Consider the following 19,368-nt stretch of genomic DNA (forward strand, 5'->3'; position numbering starts at 1 on the left):
TTGTTGAGACGGTCTCTTATTGGTCGGGAACTCTCTCTCGGCTTCCGTAACGGGCGCCCTCACCCGGCTGAGGCCATTTGCCCGGCCCCGCTATGGCCGCCTCCAGTCGGAGCCTCTCATTGGTCGGACGGGGTGTGTGGGCGTGTCATTGGTTGGATGACCCATCTCGGCCTCCGTAGCTCTCCTGGCCTCAGCGTCCTGACCGAAAGCCGGGATCAGCCATGGCGGCGATGAGCCTGTTGCTGCGGGCTTCGGCCTCGGCGGCTACGAGAGCCGGCCCGGCCTTGGCCCGCCGTGGGCTCGGGCCGCAGCTGCGCCTTGGCGGCTTGCTGACCCGGAGCGTCCCGGGCACGGGTGCTGTGGGTAGGTGCCGGGCGGCGCAGGGAGGGCCGCGCGGCCCCGCGGTGACCTTGGTCGGGCCGGGGCGAACTCGGGAGGGAGGGAGGAGCGAGAAGAGTCCGAGGAGGCTCCGAGGGTCAGCCTGTCCGGGTCTCAGTGGACCCCGGGCGGTAACCAATAATAACCCCCAATAGCTAGCATTTTATAGCTCCATAAGCTTTGCAAAGCGCTTTATTCTTCACATCTGTCCTGGGAGGCGGATGCCATTGTTAATGCTTGTTTTACCAGGGAGGAAACGGAGGCAGGAAACAGTTAAGTGACCGGCCCGGGGTCACATAGATACTAAGTGGCTGAGGCCGTCTTTGGAGTCAGGTCCTCCTGACCCCAGGTTGGGCACTCTGTCCACTGCTTCACATGAACCAGTAGAGGATAAGGGGCCTTCCCAAGGCGTTTGGATTTGAACCCAGATCCTTCACTTCCATTTCCAGTTTTCATGCTTGCTACATCATTAGCTACAGTTTGCAACTTGAAATGTTTCACCCAGATTTTTTCTTGAGTTCATATGATGTGTCCTTTACTCAGCATGGAATTGGCAGAGTCACTAAGTATATGTAAGGACCATTTTAAGAGTGGTGAGCTGAGAACCGAGTAGACAAGGCCAAAAGTATGATGAGCAGGGTTTTGATCAAGATGAAGGCGGGTTAAGCTTGAGGTGTGTGCATTTATGTTTAAGTCTTCCTCCCATACACTGTTGGAGTCTGCTTAGACACCTTACAGCCAGGCACATTCACTTCTCAGCAAGCACTGAGTTATCCACTTATGGGGATGGGTCCTTGCCAGCGTGAGAAGTATATAACAAGGTCCTGGCCACCTCAGAATCACATTGGTGTTGGGGTTCTTCATCTGTTCTGCCTTCTTTGGTTTCTTTAGGATTTTTTGGCTTATGCCTGCCCACCCGACCACCCACATTTTTCTTCTGCTGCATTTATTTGACACTTGGTTATTGGTCTTCCCATTCTAGACTTTGCACAAATGTGTCTTGCTCTGGCCTGAAATATCTGTATGATCACCTTGGCTCCTGGTGACTGCTGCCATTTTGTTTACACATGGCCTTCTTCCCCCAGGACTGGCCCTTTTTCAAACCCTTTGCATCTGCCCTCCACCCCAGTTCCTTTGCTTGCATTGTCACAGGACTACCCACGGTCCCAGGGCTTACATGCATGCACACGTGCACATGAGTTCTTCTGATACAAAAGATGTTATTGAGGAGAGGGGTGTATGACCAGAAATGGGGGGCATGTGGGCTGGTCATGTAGTAAGAACATGGGAGAGATTATCAGGGTACAGCCTAGTTGGTCCAAAGATGCCCACGCAGAAATCTAGAGAAGGGTTCTCACCTTGTTGGGTGCACCGATCCTCAAAGGTTTTAGGTGAGATGAAGGAGGGACACAGAATGAAAGGGTATAGATGAGCTGTGATCTGCACCATGGCAGGGAAAGCCAGCATTCATAATGTCTCACACCACAGATGCACAGAGTGCTTCCCACAATTCCCTTTTTGTCCCTTTTCCCCATCCTGAGCATTGTTGGCTAATAGTGCTGGCCCAGATAGTGTTCATATCATCATCCTATTTGGGGTTTGGGAAGGAGAACCAGATTGCTAACACTTGGACAGTAGAACTTGGCAGTGGGGTAGATCCAGTGAAAATAGTCTTTGTTTCTATATGTTTTAGAGCAGAGGGAGGAGAGAAGAGTGCTACCAGGCAAGTGGAGGGGGTTTAGATAGAGGAGCAGGAATCTGGCAGACTTCTTTTCTATTTTTTGGGGGGGGGGGGTTAAGTGACTTGCCCAGGGTCACACAGCTAGTAAGTGTCAAGTGTCTGAGGCCAGGTTTGAACTCAGGTCCTCCTGAATCCAGGGCCAGTGCTTTATCTGGCAGACTTATTAAAACAGGGCAGGGGCTTGCTGCTTCTGGCAGTAGGCTCAATACAGCAGGCTTAGCTCCAAAGGGGAACAGAGTAGGGGACCCCTTCCCCCCAAAAGAGAAAATATCCCTTTGAGACCATTCCTGAGAAGAAAGACCTGAAGTGCCTAATGGGTGTAGTAATACATTCATTATCTATTTATTTAAATTTATTTAAATTATTTATGTATTTATTTTATTATTATTATTTTTTTATTTATTTAAGTTTTTAGTGAGGCAATTGGGGTTAAGTGACTTGCCCAGGGCCACACAGCCAGATTTGAACTCAGGTACTCCTGACTCCAGGGCCGGTGCTGTATCCACTGTGACACCTAGCTGCCCCATATGTTCATTATCTATTAAGGGATTGGTTTACTAGCTTAATCCCTGAAGACCCAGGTCACAGCCTGGGCATATAAGACTGGACTTGATCTTGCTGCCTTCTAGCAGGCCGTCTCTCCAATCTGACACGCTTAATTTGTGCTGATTGCATACTTTCTTGTTTCCAGCCCCAGTCCGATATAGTGGAGATCATGGGAAGAAAATGTTTGTCATCAAACCTTCTGAATTTTATGACAAGAGATTTTTGAAGTTGTTGGTAAGTTTATTTCAGTAACTTTGGTTTTTTTACACATAAATTTTAAAACTCAGTGCCTGGTTTAAAAAGATATGTGCTTTGTTTCTCTTTGAATGTGAAGTGTTTTTTATTTTTTCTTCTCTTAGAAGATCCAGAAGCACTGTATAGAGACCCTGATGATTGAAAAATTGTTAACACCCCCCCCCCTTTAAAAAGGACTCTTGTGGACCCCTCAGTATGAAATAATATAAAATGAACTTTCATGTTGATACCTACCAGAATAACTCAATGTATGATTCCTTTTCTTATTCAGCTCCTCTGTTGCATCTAAGGCAGGATGCTGATTACAAAGATTTTATTCACTTTTCAAAAACTCATCTATTACAAGAAGTGAAACTGTGCCAACAACAATAATAACAAGTAGAACAGGCATTCCATTTGAGCATGGTGTAGTGTAAAGAAGAATGGATTGGAAGTAAGAGAACTAGATTTGAGCCGCAGCTTCTCCACTAACTCACAGGGTAATCTTGAGCAGATTGCTGAACCAATCTGTGATGGCTTCAGTATTCTCATCTGTAGGATAAGCACAATATGATTGTGAGGAAAGTTTTGTATACTATAGAACATTATCTAATTGTGAGCTTTGGCTAATCGAAATGAAAGCTCACATTTCAGTTTCAGTTCAGCTTTCAAATGCTCTTTTGCTTTCCAACACTGGAGTTTTTAAATATAGCATGTATGCTTCCTGCTTTAAGAAAAACTCTGTACCAAGAAGTGAATTTGAAAGCTGATAAATCAAGCAGTGATTATTTGTATTATAACCGCATTACTTTTTTTTTCTCTTCAGGGCAATGAGGGTTAAGTGACTTGTCCAGGGTCACACAGCTAGTAAGTGTCAGGTGTCTGAGGCTGGATTTGAACTCAGGTCCTCCTGAATCCAGGGCTGGTACTTTATCCACTGCACCACCTTGCTGCCCCCAGGACAGGGCCATTTTCAGGAGACATTGTGGGTCTGCCATTGTTAGGAACCTAATAATTGACTCTCTTCTCCCTTATCTCCTTCTCCAGTCTTTGGACCCCCCCAGAGGCCTGATTGCCCTCATCATCTCTTTTATCAGGATCCAGTTCTTGTTGTGATTATCTTATTAACAAATATAACCATAGTCATAGTAAAGTTTCTGGACAGACTTTGAGTCCAGGCCCAATTATTGACTGGGTGTCTGAGGACCAGCTTTGCTCAGTAGATAAAGGTCCCTCCACTGAGACTGCCACAGTCTGAATACTTTGAGCCCGGCAGCCTCTGAAACCGTCTTCTGAAGCATTGGGGGTTTGGGATCAAACAAAAAGATTGCATATTCCTCTCACACAGGTTTTGTGCCAAATATAAGGCTTAACATGCTTAAATGTGCTTATACAAAAGATTTAATAGGAGTAAAAATAATTTACATCCCAAGAATAGTAGCATTTTCAGTGGTCAAACATAAATGCTTTGAAAACAGAGGAGGAAAGGAGACAATAATTATTTATCCAGGTTTTAGGTTTGCTGAGCCTCACAGCATACCTTGCCTTGTCCCTGCTTCCCTTGATCCTTCCCTTTTTCTGCTGTGGGTGCCATTCACCTTAAAGCGGTGAATGGAAAGCTCAGTAATTAGTTGGATTTTCCCCGGGGGGTGGGGGCGGGAGGAGAAGGAGGGTGTCGGGGTAGAAGAGGGGCTGTTGAAGCTCTATGGAAAGATATCAGATAATAAATATACTTGTACTTGTGGTCCAGAAGTCCATCATGTGATTCATTTTCTTTTCTTTATCTTACAGAGATTTTATTTATTGTTGACTGGGATTCCAGTAGCCATTGGCATAACATTGGTGAATATATTCATTGGTAAGCTTTAAAAATATTTACGTAATTGTTACAGTAAAAAAGGTCTTCAGTATAATAGTTTGTGTTTACACTTGAGAACTAAATGTAAACAACCAGCTCACAGCTACCTCTATTAATGTAAAGGCAGCTGTGGTGTAATGGAAGAAATCTGAATTTGGAGTCAGGACCTGGGTTCAAATCCCAGCTCTGTCATTCATTATCTGTGACCTTGGGCAAGTAAATGATTAAATCTCTTTGGGGGGCAGCTAGATGGCGCAGTGGATAGAGCACCGGCCCTGGAGTCAGGAGGACCTGAGTTCAAATCCGGCCTCAGACACTTGACACTTACCAGCTGTGTGACCCTGGGCAAGTCACTTAACCCCGATTGCCTTACCAAAAAACCAAAAAACCCCCTCTTTCGGTCTCCTTTCCTCATTTGTAAAATTAGGCAAGTTGGACTGTGAAATTTGTTGCCGGGAGTGGGGGTAAATGAAAAGGAGATTAATCCTATCTACTGTCCATTTTCCCCTATTGTTTAGCAGCAAAGTTTTCTTAAGTTTTGGGCTCATTTAGCAGCCATACTAGAGAGAAAAAGACAACTTAATCACAAGATTTCTCTAGCAAACTTGATGAGACCTATTGAAGGATATTGCTTCTGGCCCGCTGAGGGCATGGAGATAGGGAGGCTGCAGTGGGTCTTCAGGTCTCCATCTTTAGTCCAGTGTCCTCCTGCTCCCTGGCGAGGCGGTCCTCCCAGGGGCATTGTGGGGTTGAAATATCCAAGATGCAAGTTCCTGATTCTGGAAGGTGTCAATGTTGTTTGGTCAGTTTTCCTCATTTTGCAGGGGCCATGCTTGGTGTGTAGGGATACGGTAGTGTCTGTAAGGTGCTCACAGATGTTTGCTTTGGGATCTTTGAGCATTGTAATTGGTGAGGGGAGGTAGGAGGAAGAAAAGGGGGAGGGGGCACTGTGGAGAGTGGGAGGTGGGACAGAAGCATTGTCTCCAGTGCTCATGCTGGAAATTGATTGGTTCTTTTCTGGGGCCCAGGAGCTCACTACTGCTCCCAGACAGCTGTGAGCTTGTAAGTAGCTTCATGGCAAAACAAAGAACAGAGATGTTATTAAGTGTGTTCTTGGTCTATATTTCTGGCCTAACTCCTAATTCTCCTGAGCTAGTATCTAGACTATGACCTGCTGTAGGTACTGGCCACAGTCATGCAGGCCTTTGGTGTGGTACTTCACTTGTTGGGGTTTCTGAAATCTGTGAGCTGGACCAGCTGACAACCACACGGGGCTGGAACAGCTAAGATGGACCAGGGACCTCGAAGGCCCTTCCACTTCTGGCTTCTCAGGCAGCCGGTGGAGCAGGAGACAGACTGCTGGGCCTAGAGTCAGGAAGACCTAAGTTTGAATCTTGTTTCAGATTTACTAGCAGTGCAACCTGGGCCAGGCAGTTACTTCAGCTCTGTTTACCTCAGGTTCCTAATATGTAAAATGAGGATAATAATGGCATTTGGCCCCCAGGGTTGTTGAGGATAAAATGAGATAATGTTTGTCAAACACTTTGCAAACCTTAAAACACTCATATCAATGTTGAAAATGATTATTATTTTTATTGATTATCCTAAGACCTTATCATATAATACCGTTCCCAACATTTGTGGAAGATTTGTGGTGTAAGTGTCAGAATTAGGGTTAAGAGACCAGGGTTCAAATCCTGCCTCTGGTGCTTACTAGCTGGTGACCCTGCCGGTCATTTCACTTTTATGAGCCTTAGTTTCCCTTTTGTATTTCCTGCCTCACAAGCATGTTCTGAAGAAAATTCTTTAGGAAATTAAAAGCACTTTGGGGATGCAAGTGTTGGTCAATAGAAAATAGAAAACTCCTCCAGGGTAGCGGTCTCCTTTACATGTAGACTCTGAGAGTCTCTCCTTGCAGCATTCTTTTAAAATAGGAGCCTTTCCCACCTCTTTTGTCTGTGATGTCTTTGGTAGAGGGAATGTGCTGCTTCTGCCAATGTAGATCTGCAATTTTTCTGCAAATATATACTTAGTTCCCTGGAACCCCCAAGGCATGTGTGCGAGATCCCACACCCTGTACGTGTCTGAGTTGGGACTTGAGCCTAGGTCTTCTTGATTTTGACTCTATGCCTTGTTGCACTGAAAAGATTCTAATTTTACATTTCAAGAACATGCCCATAGAGGTTAAGTGCTGTTAACTCTTCAGTGCCAGCACAGCTGTCTGCTGCTTTGGGACAGGTGATCCCGCAATTATGGACCGATTCATGGATGGAGCTTTTGTAGGCTTGGAAAACAAACCCCACACACCCACAGTGGAATTGCAGGCATTTATTCCATGCCTGATATGTGCAGACCAGTTCTAAATCCTGGGGGGGATGAAGTTTAATAAGGCAACATTTCTTGACCTTACTTAATTCCCATTCTATAAGGGGAGAGGACACACACGCTCCACTAATAATACAGAATACTTCAAGTACATTATTTGCCAAAGGGAGTTAGCAGGGAAGGCATTAAGGAGCAGGTGGCATTTGAAATGTGTTGTAATTCCACAGGTGGGGAAGAGCCCCGCACATTGCAGGCATTTGGAACAGTGAAAGAGCAGGAAAGGGAGGTGAAAGTCTTAAGATGTGCGTGAAGTCTTTCGTTCGGTGTGGCTGAAGCTCAGTGTTTGTGTCGAAGAGCTGTGCTTGGAATGGTACTGTAGCCCCAGACATCAGAAACACAAGGCTTTGTGCAGTCAGCCAGGAGGCGCGATCGAAAAGTTTTGAACAGAGCAGTCATGCGAACAGCTCTCTGCACCAGGAGAAATGTACTTTCGTTGGCATGGATTGGTTGATGGGGGAGTGTGCAGGCAGGAAAACCTGTCCGAAGGCTACATTGTCAAAGTACAAGTGGATGGGAATGAAACCCTACCTTCTGTTAGTCCAGGGGGAACAGAAGGGGATGAGATGGGCACAAAAGAATTTCTAAGGTGGAACCCACTGACTTGTCAGTGCTCTAGTAGTGTGGAAGGTAAGAGGAGAAAACTTTAGCATTTCAAACCTGAGAGATGGAAGGGAGCAGGAGAGAAGAGGTGTGCTGAGCTATACATCAGAATTGAAGACCTCTTCCCATTGATGTCGGAGAAGGTCTAAGAAGAGCAAGACTACAGGGCATCCCTAGGGTTGTGAAAGGACACACGGTGAGTGGTTGCATGTAGGCTATGAGGTAGGAAAATGTCCCTGGGTTGAGGAAGCATGGTGGTGTGGGGAGAAAGCTGACCTTGGAATCAGGAAGGCCTCGGTTTGAATCCTGCTGGAGACGATTACTTGCCAGGTGACCATTGACAAGTCATTTCATCTTGCTGAGCCTCAGTTTTCTCATCTCTAAAATGGGAGGGAGGGCAGGAGATGGAGGTCTGGACTGATCTCTAAGGTCCCTTCTAGCTCAGAATCCAGGATCTGATGATCTGTGCTCTTACAGTGTTCCCACCCATGATTTGTGAAGCAGAAATGTTGTAGAAGGCAGCCACAAGGGCACGTCTACAAGTAGAAGTGGGCTAGTGCTGCGGTCAGAGCAGATGCTGCCCCTGGTGTTTGCAGGGGGTGGCCTGCTGCACCCAGGGGAGAGCCTCTCTGGAAGGTTTGGGGAAGGAAATAGAACAACGTGGCACAGCTTGCAAAGGGAGACCTCACAATGTTGAGGTCGTATGGTTGTCACCTGTGGAAAGGAACAATATGATTTGTTGTACCCTGCTGGTCCCCAGCCCCCAGCTGATATGTCAGTAAACACTAAACATTTGTGGGAAACTTTGCTCAAGGTGCTTTGTCACCTTTGAACCCCAAAGGGTCTCATCTCATGAAAGCTCAGAAGGAAATAATAAAAAGGTCTCCTATTAGTGATTTCTTTTCAGATTGAAATGAGTCAGATTTCAGACCTATTCATTAGTTGCCAGCAAAGGGAAAGTCTGGCTCTTGAAGCTACAGCGAGCTGATTCTTACTTATAATGCTGAGGGAATAATTCTGGCTTTTCTGGTGGTCGTGTTAAAAGTCTCCACTGTCTCCTATCAGGTGAAGCTGAGCTAGCAGAAATCCCAGAAGGCTACGTTCCAGAACACTGGGAGTACTTCAAGGTTGGTATAGAACACCAAACATCGTCAGGTGCAGTTAATTCAGCTGCTCTTTATTCTGTGAACTGGGGTGTTAGAGGGACATTGCATCCATCCCACATTCTAGCTGCCAAAAGAGGCTTCCCAGTCTGTCTGTCTGTTGGCATAGTCCTCGGAAACCTTCAGTAACTTCCTCTGGGTTGTCCAGTAAAATAGCAGCTCCTTAGCCTGGCTTTGAGGCCTTTCAGGAACCAGCAGAAGCAGGCTCCAGCCAAACCCGCCCTCCTGGCTTTAATTCAGATCCCTTCATGTCCTTAGTGTTCTAGTCGTCCCTTATGGGGAGAATCCTCATTTCAGTAATAATACCTCCCAGGGTTCTTGTGGGGATCAAAGGAGATGGTATTTGTAGAGTGCTTTGCAAACCTTAAAGCAGTATAGACATGCTGATTGCTGTTATTTTTTTCTACCTTTCAGGATCCTTTTCTTCTTCCAAAGGTTAGGTAGCACTTCCTCCATGAAACCTTCCCTTCCTCTTCCCCCATCTTTACCCTCCAAGGGTTCCCTTCCTCTTCAAATGGCCTATATTACACTTATTAATGCATATACTATGTCTTATTTGAGTAGACTATAAAGGTGGAGGGCCTCTAGAGCAGGACCGTTTGGCACCTGGTGAAAATGTGTGGAACCCTTCTTGGAATACTGTTTTGATGCCTATATTCATAATTGAAGGAAGGGCCAAATTTCAGCTAGGCATTGGTGAGAACAGATTTTTTTTCTTGGTTATCCAAGTTCATTGACCCCAGGTTAAGAACCCTTGCCTCAGGATAGGCATCTTGTCATTAAGAAAACAAAACAAAAATTAAAAAAAACCACCCACACACAACATACATGTACACACACATTCATCTCTAGCATCTAGCATCATGACTTGAACATGCTAGGTAGGTAAGTTGATGGTAGGCACATTTATTAAGTTTTTATTATGTGCCAGAAACTTTGCTAAGATACTTCATAAATGTTTTTTGAACTGAATTTTTATTTAGATATTGATGAAATGAATAAGATGTAAGTAGCACGGTTAGGGTTTTATTCTTGTTTTTAGACTTTGAGATATTTAAGTGAGTATGTTTCCACTTTTGATAGTTAATCTACTGGTATTTATTCACATATGTATTTTTTTGTTATTTGAAATGTCACTTAAAAATTGCTTTTGGGGGCAGCTAGGTGGCGCAGTGGATAAAGCACCGGTCCTGGATTCAGGAGGACCCAAGTTCAAATCCGGCCTTAGACAACTTCACACTTACTAGCTGTGTGACCCTGGGCAAGTCACTTAACCCCCACCGCACCACCCAAAAAAAAACTCCAAAGAAAAAATTGCTATGAAATTCAGAATGTATGGCTCCCATCTCAGAAACCACAGGAATTAAATATGATATAAGAACCTCATTATCTTTAAATGACGAGATCTTAAGGTAGAAAATCAAGGTACTTTTGTGTTTACATCAGAATATTCGGCACTTCTGGTAGCAAAGAACTGGGAACAAAGCTGATGTCCGTTGATGGGGGTTGAGGGGTGGAGGTGGCTAAACGGACTGTGGTGCTTGAAGGGAATAGAATACTACTTACTGTGCTGTAGGAAATAACAGCTAGGAAAAAAAAGATAGAGGAGAAATGGAGAAGAGCCTTGGCATTTGATTTACAAAAATGAAAGATTCTAGTTTTAATTGTTTTTGCTTGCTAAAGGACCTTATACCTAAAAGAATAAAATGATTCTTTTTAGTCGAAATGAATTATATTGGAGAAAAGAAGTAAAATTTCATGTTAATCCTAGCTAAGGTTTCTTGTCTTTAATTCTTTACTTATCAGGAATAATTGGTTATTCTGAATATGAAGTAAAGTTAATGTGAACCATTGTCTCTCATAGCACCCTATAACCAGATGGATTGCTCGTAATGTTTATGAACCTCCTGAAAAGAATTATGAAAGAACCATGGCGATTCTTCAGATGGAAGCTGAAAAGGCTGATCTGAGGTAAACAGTCGAGGCCCTTGGGCTGGGGGTTGAAGGGGACGCCAGCCCTGTGTTTGCCCCAGCATGCTGCTCACTTACAAAAGGAACAGACATGCTGATAAAGGGCTGGGTGGAGGCTGTTTGGTGACTGGACCATCATGCCTTCATGCAGTGGGGTTGGGGGGGGACTCTTGTTTCAAAGGCTAGTCTTCATTATATTCTGACATTGTTGGTTTATATACAACTGATCAGTGTTAATCACTGAAAATAATGAAGAACTTTAGCTGCAATTCCATCTATCACCATCATCAAGGAAGTGAGTGTGTGACACTCCCATAGGGCCAAAACATAGCCCTTTGAAATTCCTACTGCTTATCTCTGCATGTGACTTCAGGGAAAAGGGGTGATGGGGGGACTCTTGAGTTTTCCAGACTTAGGCCTGAGCAAGGCCAAGAGAAGCGGAGGTTCTCCAACCCCAGATGGTGGGTAGGGGAACAGGAAGGGAGGAAAAACAAGTGGCAGACACACCCAAGACAGGTTCCTATCTAGATGTGGGCAAGGGTGCTTGAGAATCACAGGATGAGTGGGCATGGGTGAGCTGCGCTGCTGAATAGGACCAGTTCATTTTATGATGGATAGGCTGTAACGTTTATTGTTCTCCCAAAGATTGGCTCTTGGAGAGGTGTCTGAGAGCCTGCACAGGGACGCCAAAGCCTACTCTGGCTAGAGGAGAAGTTTTTGTAGGGGATAGTAGAAGGTGAAATCAGCTGTGCAAGTAGAGAAGGCAGAAAACCTGGCTGGACGCCGGCTGATGTGCATTTGGGCACACTGTAAGTTCAGTATTAGTCAGGAGGGTGGTGTGATTGCGGAGAAGGTCCGTACCATTTTGAGCCTCGGTAACAGCGTGTAAGCTCCTTGAGGGAAGGGATCATTTGTCTCCCCAGTGAATGATTCTTGAATTTGAATAGTGTCTGGAACAAGGAAAAGAATAACCCTGTTGTCCTGTGCCAGTGCAAGCCAGTCTAGAATGCTGGTACGGTATGGAACATGCTTTCCGAGATGCCGGTCTGGAGCACTTCTGTGGGGCTGCGTGTGTGACATGGGAGGGTGAAACCACGTAGCCAGGAGGCTGTGGTGGTCTGCTGAGTGTTCATAGTCCATAGACTGGAAGAAAGACTTGGGAGGAACATGCTGCTTGGTTTGTTTGTTTGTTTTCGGGGCAATGGGAGTTAAGTGACTTGCCAGGGTCACACAGCTAGTAAGTGTCAAGTGTCTGAGATTGGATTTGAACTCAGGTCCTCCTGAATCCAGGACCGGTGCTTTATCCACTGTACCACCTAGCTGCTGCCATGCTGCTTGTTTTTAAAATATTTGGTGTGACCCTGGGCAAGTCACTTAACCCCAATTGCCTCACTTAAAATATATATATATATATATATATATATATATATTTGAAAAGCCATTAGCCAGGAGAGAAGCAGGTTCAGAGGGCAGAACAAGTGCATGTAGGAGGAGGGGATACAAAGAACTCCCTAAGGCTAATCACACCTAAGATTTCTCAGTCTTTAAGGCTCGCACAACGTGTGGTGTTATTGCCCCCAATCCTCACGGCTCATCAGAGAGGCCATCGATCTCCCTTTAACCAGTGAGGAAACTGAGACTCAGGATGGCTAAGGGCTACACGCACGTATCTGAGGGGGTGACCCAGGTCGTCCTGATTGCAAGTGCAACTCTCTGAAAACAGCACAGGCTCCTTGTGAGGCACCGTCCCAGCGCAGAGACTGGGTGAGCGCTGCTGGAAGTTTTGGACTGGGATTTATATTTGTACTTGATGTCAGTTTAGTCCTGGTGGCCTCCAGCTCTGGGATTCTGTGCACAGTCAGGGGAGTGGAAAGACCTCTGCACTTGGAGTACATGCACAGCGACACTTCGGCTCCACAAGACCACCTCTGGCTCTGTTTCCAAAGATGATTGGGGGAAAAGGAAAAGAATCTATGGGTTCTAAAACATGTATAGCAGCTCTGTGGTAGCAAAGAATTGGGCATTGCAGCGCTGTCCATCAATGGGGAAATGGCTAAGTTGTATATAATCATGATGGAATACTATAGGAAATGATGAGCTTGATGATCTTAGAAAAACATGGATAGAGTTGCATGAAACAGTGAAGAGCAAAATAAGCAGAACCAAGAGAATGTTGTGTATAATAACTACAGGGTTGTTTTAAGAACAACTGTGAGTGACTAAGTCATTTTGACCATTCTAAATACCCAAATTAACTACAAAAGATCTATGAAGGAAGAGGCTTTCTCCATCCAGATGAAGAACTAATAAATAGAAGTGTATATACAATGATTTTACATATGTGTATATGCATATGTACATATTTGTGTCTAATGGTAGCCATCTTGAGAGCGGGGAGAGGAGAAAAAAAGGAAAAGGCATTTTATTATGTATTTAAAAGGAATAGCAAGTTGTATATAATAGATTTGTAGTTTCATGTGCAATCACCTTTTTTTCCCTATTCTATTATGTTATGGAAATGCTTGTTTTATTTCTTGAGAATAAAATAAGTAGGGTTGTTGTTTTTTGGTGAGGTAATTGGGGTTAAGTGACTTGCCCAAGGTCACACAGCTAGTAAGTGTCAAGTGTCTGAGGCTGGATTTGAACTCAGGTCCTCCTGAATCCAGGGCCGGTGCTTTATCCACTGCACCACCTAGCTGTCCCTAGAACTTTTAAAAAAGAGGCAGTGGTAAGGAGGGAGAGCTTTCCAAGTATGAGGGACACCCAGTGCCAAGGCTGGAGAGGGAATAACAGTAAGAAGGTCGGTAGGCATGGTTGGACCATCAAGAGTGTGAAGGGGAGTAATGGATAGTTGAGTAAGTAAATTAGTACCAATTTGTGAAAGGCGTTTTAAGCCACTGAAGTTTATTGAGCAAAGGTCAGTAATGACCTCGTCAGACCCATGCTTTAAAAATATTTCTGGCAGCTGCATGGGGATTAATAGGCGGATGACATGAGGCGGGGGAAACCTATGCTAGGATGTTGCCTAGTGATTGTACTTTGTGATGAAAGGGATTGTTGACATTTATAATTGGGAGGTCTCTTGGTGCTTGAAGTTTAATTTAAGCATTCTCTTTCTTACAGGTTAAAGTTTCGGGAAACAGAAAGACTTATGCGAGGAAGAGGGGATGGACCCTGGTTTCATTACCCAACTGTTGATAAGGAACTTGTTGATCAAGATCCTAAAGCAGTACCTGACTATTAAGATACTCATTCTCTACATCTAATGTATACTCTCTTTAGTGGGGGTTAAATGAAGAAACGCATACTGTATTGTTGTTCTCTGAATAAAATAGCCATTTCCCTTTTGGTCTTATAGTTTCAATGTAGTTTGAGAGAATTGCTTTTCTTGTTAAGGGATGGTTTTCTTTTTTAAGAAGGTCATGAATATGGCAGTTAAAATCAGATGAGATCAAAGTTTGTGAAAGTTTGGAAGTAAATTCTACAATATGCCCAATAAATGAAAGTTGTGGACAGGAAGTATAATTATCAAAAATGATTTGTGTACCTAAGCATGTAGAATGCAGGCTTCTTGGTTCATCATCAATAGCTCATCTATTTCAATTGGTGTTGCAGTTCTTAGCCTGAATTATGTAAAAGATTAACACCTTAAAAAAGTCAGAAAAATGAAAAACTTCAGTAAGCAAGTCTTCTGGAAGTTGACAAAGTTTTTGTGTTTTCTTACTTTTTATAGCCAAGAAACCTTTTGCATCTCTTTAAAGAGTGTGAGTTTTTCAAGGATCTTAAGTGTTGACATCTAATACAAATCCTTACTGGTAAATATTGGAAAAATTGGTGTTAAGAGTGCCTTAAGGTAAAAAAATTAAAATTACACAAACTATAAAATATAAAACACAAGGAAATACTTGTTAAATTGAAATGCCAAGCACAGACATAACATTTAAAAAAATTTTTGAACATCTCAAAAATTCTCTTAAAAATAATTTAAATATAATTTGTTACACTCTTTGTAGAGGACAAAATTATTTTTAAAAAGTCAAGATTTGAATGTTTTCACTAAACATTTCTTAAAAGAAGTAATTTTTGTATTGACCAAGGCCATAAAATATCTTACTCATTTGTTAGACTCTGACTCAGTTAGTCTAAGTGCCATATTGTATGAAGAGAAAAACCAAATTTAATCACCTTGTTTTCCTTATAAACATAAAAATCAAAAGTAGTCTGTAGCACAAGAAGACTCATGGGAACTGTTGCAGTACAGCATGGACAGTAACTAATGTAAATAAAAATAAAAGAACAATATAACTCAGATACATTGAACAAACACAAAAGATGACACAGACAGTGTTGGTTCCAAATTACCAAAGTATAGCACATCTTTCCTTTTTATTAACAAAACTGAAAGTGTAGGGAGGGGAGTTACATGTACTATGCATGGAATCATATATACACATACATATACATGCCTATGTATGAATCATGTGTATATTACATATATGTTCTAGTTAACACTAAGGTAATATGGCAGGAGTGTGTGTGTGGGGGAGTAATGTTTGCCAATTATCCAAAATAAAAACAGCCTTGTTAATTTCAGTCATTCAACAAGATTTTTTAAAGCCGTCGTGTGCTAGGCATTTTGCTAGGTGCTGGGATTCTACAGGCAAAATGGAGGCAAAATGGAGTCTCTGCCCTCAAGGAAGTTCCTCCTGCACCGTTGACCCTTTGACGACTGCCCCAGCATGCATGTGCTTTCCCTGAAATTGAAATGGGTCTTGTGATCTCATCGATTTGGATTTTCTCTGGCAGTGCGTATAGCTTACAGCCCTGCCTGTCCTGTGCCTCTCTTGTCTGGGACCTCTCGTCCATTTGGTGGCATGTGTCTTTGGCTCTCACCATGCTGGAAGTTCTTGATTCCTCCTGACCTTTAGAGAGTACAAGTGGAATACTCCAACTGCTCCCCTGTCATCATCGGTCAGCACTGACACTCGGTCAGCCCATCTTTTCCTCTGAAACGTTTCCCTAAAGACGGCTTTGACTCCCGCTCTTCAGAGGTCCTGCGTTTGTGTGAAGGCCTGCCTTCTCCCACCATGCATCTCTTCCTTGCTTCTGCGATGCTCATTTTCAGTTCTTCCGACCCTAATTGGATGTTAGTATTAAAAAGATGGGCCTCTTTTCCAAGAGGTGTGGGGGTCAGTAAAGGGACTTGGCAGTTTTCCAAAGGCAGTCCATTCCACTTGTATCTCTGGGCCTGGCTCATGGTTCATTTGTACTATTGGCCCCAGGCCTACATACTTATGGACAAACTTGTTCCTCCAACTGGACGTCATAATCCCTGCAGTAGACATCCTGACCCACGCCCTGAACGGTCAGGCCAAACTCAAGTGGTCACAGATCTCTTCTAGGAGGTTCTGCAATGCCCCGGGGCTTCGTACAACCAGCACAGCGCCATCCACAAACATCTGGGGGCCTCTCCTTGACCTTGGCTCTGTGGGAACTCCATACATGTGTCAGTCCACCCCAGCTAGTGCCTTCTCTGGGGTTACTTTTCATCTACTCTGTGTACTCATGTCTGTACACGTTGTCTTTCCTCTCAGAATGTAAGCTCCTCGAGGGAAGGGCTTATTATTGCTTTGTTAGCACAGTCCCTGGCACATAGTCTGCATCATAAATGCTTGTGGATTGATTTTATGTCTCAACTGATGTTAGCGAACAGTTATGTTACGGCTTTCATGTCCCCTTGGATGGCCACTAGGTGGCACAGTGGATCGAGTGCTAGATCTGGAGTCAGGAAGACCCGAGTTCAAAAGCAGCATCAGATTTACCAGCGATGTGACCTTGGGCAAATCACTTAACCTTGCTGTCTGCCTCAGTTTCCTCATCTGTAAAAAGGATAATAATAGCACCTACCTCTCAAGGTCATGATAGTGTATGTAAAGTGGCATGTAAATGCTATTATTTTTATGTATGGATTGGGAGACACCTTGTTGAAAGAGAACTTCTAAGGCAGGATTTTATAGAATCAAAGGCTTTTTCATGATCAACAAATATCAAACAGCGGAGTCTTGTATTCCCCACATCTTTCAGTTAATTGTGCAGTGGTAAAGATGCGATCCATTGTAGAATGGTGTTTTCAAACTTCTGTTTCCTACAATGTGTGTATTAGGAAAAAAAATTATGTTGATACGTTGTTATTGTTATTATAAGCCCAAAGCAAGTGGCTTTGGAAATGTTTTGTCTTTCTCTTAACTTTTCAAGGCTAACATTTAATTATTTAAAAATGTGAGCTGTTTGAAACGTTACCCAAAGCAGCAATCAAGATTGTCAGCTGATTTTTCTTCAGTATAAGAAAGGAATTTCAAACAATGGGATAGCCCAGGAATGCACAGGCCTGTCTGGGGATAGAGTGCCAGAAATACAGGTTGTGAGTTGGAAGGGACATCTCCTGCCTGTTGTGGGGCGTGAACTTGGGCAGGGGCTCCCCCTTATCCATTTTTATTCTTTCCAGTCCAAAGATCATCCTCCTAGGCAGAGAAAACAAAGTTTCATTGGCTTCCTCTCTCATTAATTGATAAAGGAGTTACTTTAAATATAATCTCTATTTACAATATACATACATGATGTCTACCACATTGGAGGGCAGGGAATATTTCACCTTTGGCTTCGTATCTCCAGGGCTTAGCACAATGCCTGACATATAGTGAGTGTGTAATAAAAACTAATTGATTATCTGTTAAGTTTATTATACATTGCTAATATATTGCCATTTGACAATCACACTGGTCTTCTATCAGTATGGCAAAACACATAATTTTTGTAGTTATCACAATCATTTCTGGATAGACCAGCCCCATTACCTTTTCTGCAGAATCAAATTAACAGTAATTCTATCTGACAATGCATATACCTAGGTGGCATTCTGCCCGAGTAGTTCCCTACCTACCCCTCTGCCAAGAGGAGGAAGGTATTTTTCATGATCTGATCTCTGGAGTCAGTGCTGGTTTTTCCAATTACACCAAGTTCAACTTCCTTGTTTATTTCCTTCCATCAGTTTATACAGATTTTTCCATGATTCTCCATAATTTATTATTGTATAATTATATTTATGGCATTCATTATCATAATTTCTTTTGCCTTTCCCCAATGGTTAAGTGCCTTCTGTTTCCCCTTCTCCACTACCACAAAGAATGCTTCTGTGAACATTTTGGTCTACTTTGGGCTTTTGTTTCTATCTTTGTTGTGCTCACAATGGCCTTGTCTTTTTTCTCCATTTTTAGGTCTTAGAGAGCTTTAGGACCTATGACCGTATATGACTATGCCATACTTGTATCATTTGTTCTCCATCATCTGCCCCTGTTTCCATTTTCTGTACATGTCTTTTTTTTCTCCCCCAACAAAAGGTATTTATTCAAATAGCATAGCAACTGAGAGTGACAACCAAAGACTCTCCCACATAAAACACAATGCTATATGTGGTACAATGCAGAGAACACAAGTAAATGGGAAGCATGCATGCACAGCATACATGAAGGGAAAATGCAGTTGTGTCCAACTGTTTGTGACCCCGTGGATCTCCGTCCATGGCACTTTCTCGGCAAAGGTACTGGGGTGGTTTGCCATTTCCTGCTCCAGTGGCAAGCAGAGCTTAAGTGACTACCCAAGGTCACACAGCTAGGAAGTTTCTGAGGCTGGATTTGAACTTTGGTCTTCTTGATTCCAAGCTCAGTGCTCTAGCCACTGCAACACCTTGTGGTTGTACGTGTCTTGTTGGTTAGGGAGCTCTCTGCCCATCCACATGGGTCGCTTAAGAAAATTTCCTCTTCCTCATCACAACTGTTTTCTCTTTATGTCTTCCTATACATTTTCATCCTTGGGGAAGTTCCTATCCTTCCTGCCTGCCTTCTTCGATGTAGTTTTTGCCATAATGACCTATTTATTTCTCTGAATTCCACGAAATCTGCCCTCCCATAATCTAGGACATAGGACAGATCTATGTCCAGTTTATGTCTCGTCACAAATTCAAAGAGGGAGTGATCAATTCTTCCTCAAGGTTTTCATCATTTCCATCTCAGCAGCCTGTTCCTCTTTATTGGTAAAAATGGAATCTCATCTTGCTAATTCATTTCTCTTACCTTTGAAGGATGACAGTATCATTAAGGTGGGTCAGTGAATCAATAAGGATTTATGAAATGCTGATAATGTGCCTGGTACTGTGCTAAGCTCAGTTTCCTCAACAGTAATAGCATCTACTTCACCAGGTTATGTGGATTAAATGAGAAAATATTTGCAAAGCCCTTAGTACAGTGCCTGGCTTGTGGTAGACACTCTATACAACTGTACCTTGTTTATTGCACTTTGCTTTATTGAGCTTTGTAGATACTATTTTTTATAAAATGTAGGTTTGTGGCAACCCTGCCTTGAGCAAATCTTTCAGTGCCATTTTTCCAACAGCATATGCTCATATCATGTCTCTGTGTCACATTTTGGTAATTCTC

The 19,368-nt window shown here is 43.3% G+C and overlaps 1 protein-coding gene across 1 annotated transcript; it reads left to right on the plus strand.

The window, feature by feature from the left end:
* The first annotated feature begins 172 nt into the window (after positions 1-172).
* On the plus strand, positions 173-14,240 carry NDUFB5 (NADH:ubiquinone oxidoreductase subunit B5). Its single transcript, XM_043996748.1, has 6 exons — positions 173-363; positions 2,811-2,899; positions 4,691-4,757; positions 8,808-8,869; positions 10,770-10,876; positions 14,000-14,240. The coding sequence occupies exons 1-6, from the start codon at positions 222-224 to the stop codon at positions 14,118-14,120; spliced, it is 588 nt and encodes a 195-aa protein (XP_043852683.1). The 5' UTR covers positions 173-221; the 3' UTR covers positions 14,121-14,240.
* Positions 14,241-19,368: the final 5,128 nt, after the last annotated feature.

Source organism: Dromiciops gliroides, chromosome 3 (assembly GCF_019393635.1).
Source record: "Dromiciops gliroides isolate mDroGli1 chromosome 3, mDroGli1.pri, whole genome shotgun sequence".
In the NCBI taxonomy this organism is placed as follows: Eukaryota; Metazoa; Chordata; class Mammalia; order Microbiotheria; family Microbiotheriidae; genus Dromiciops; species Dromiciops gliroides.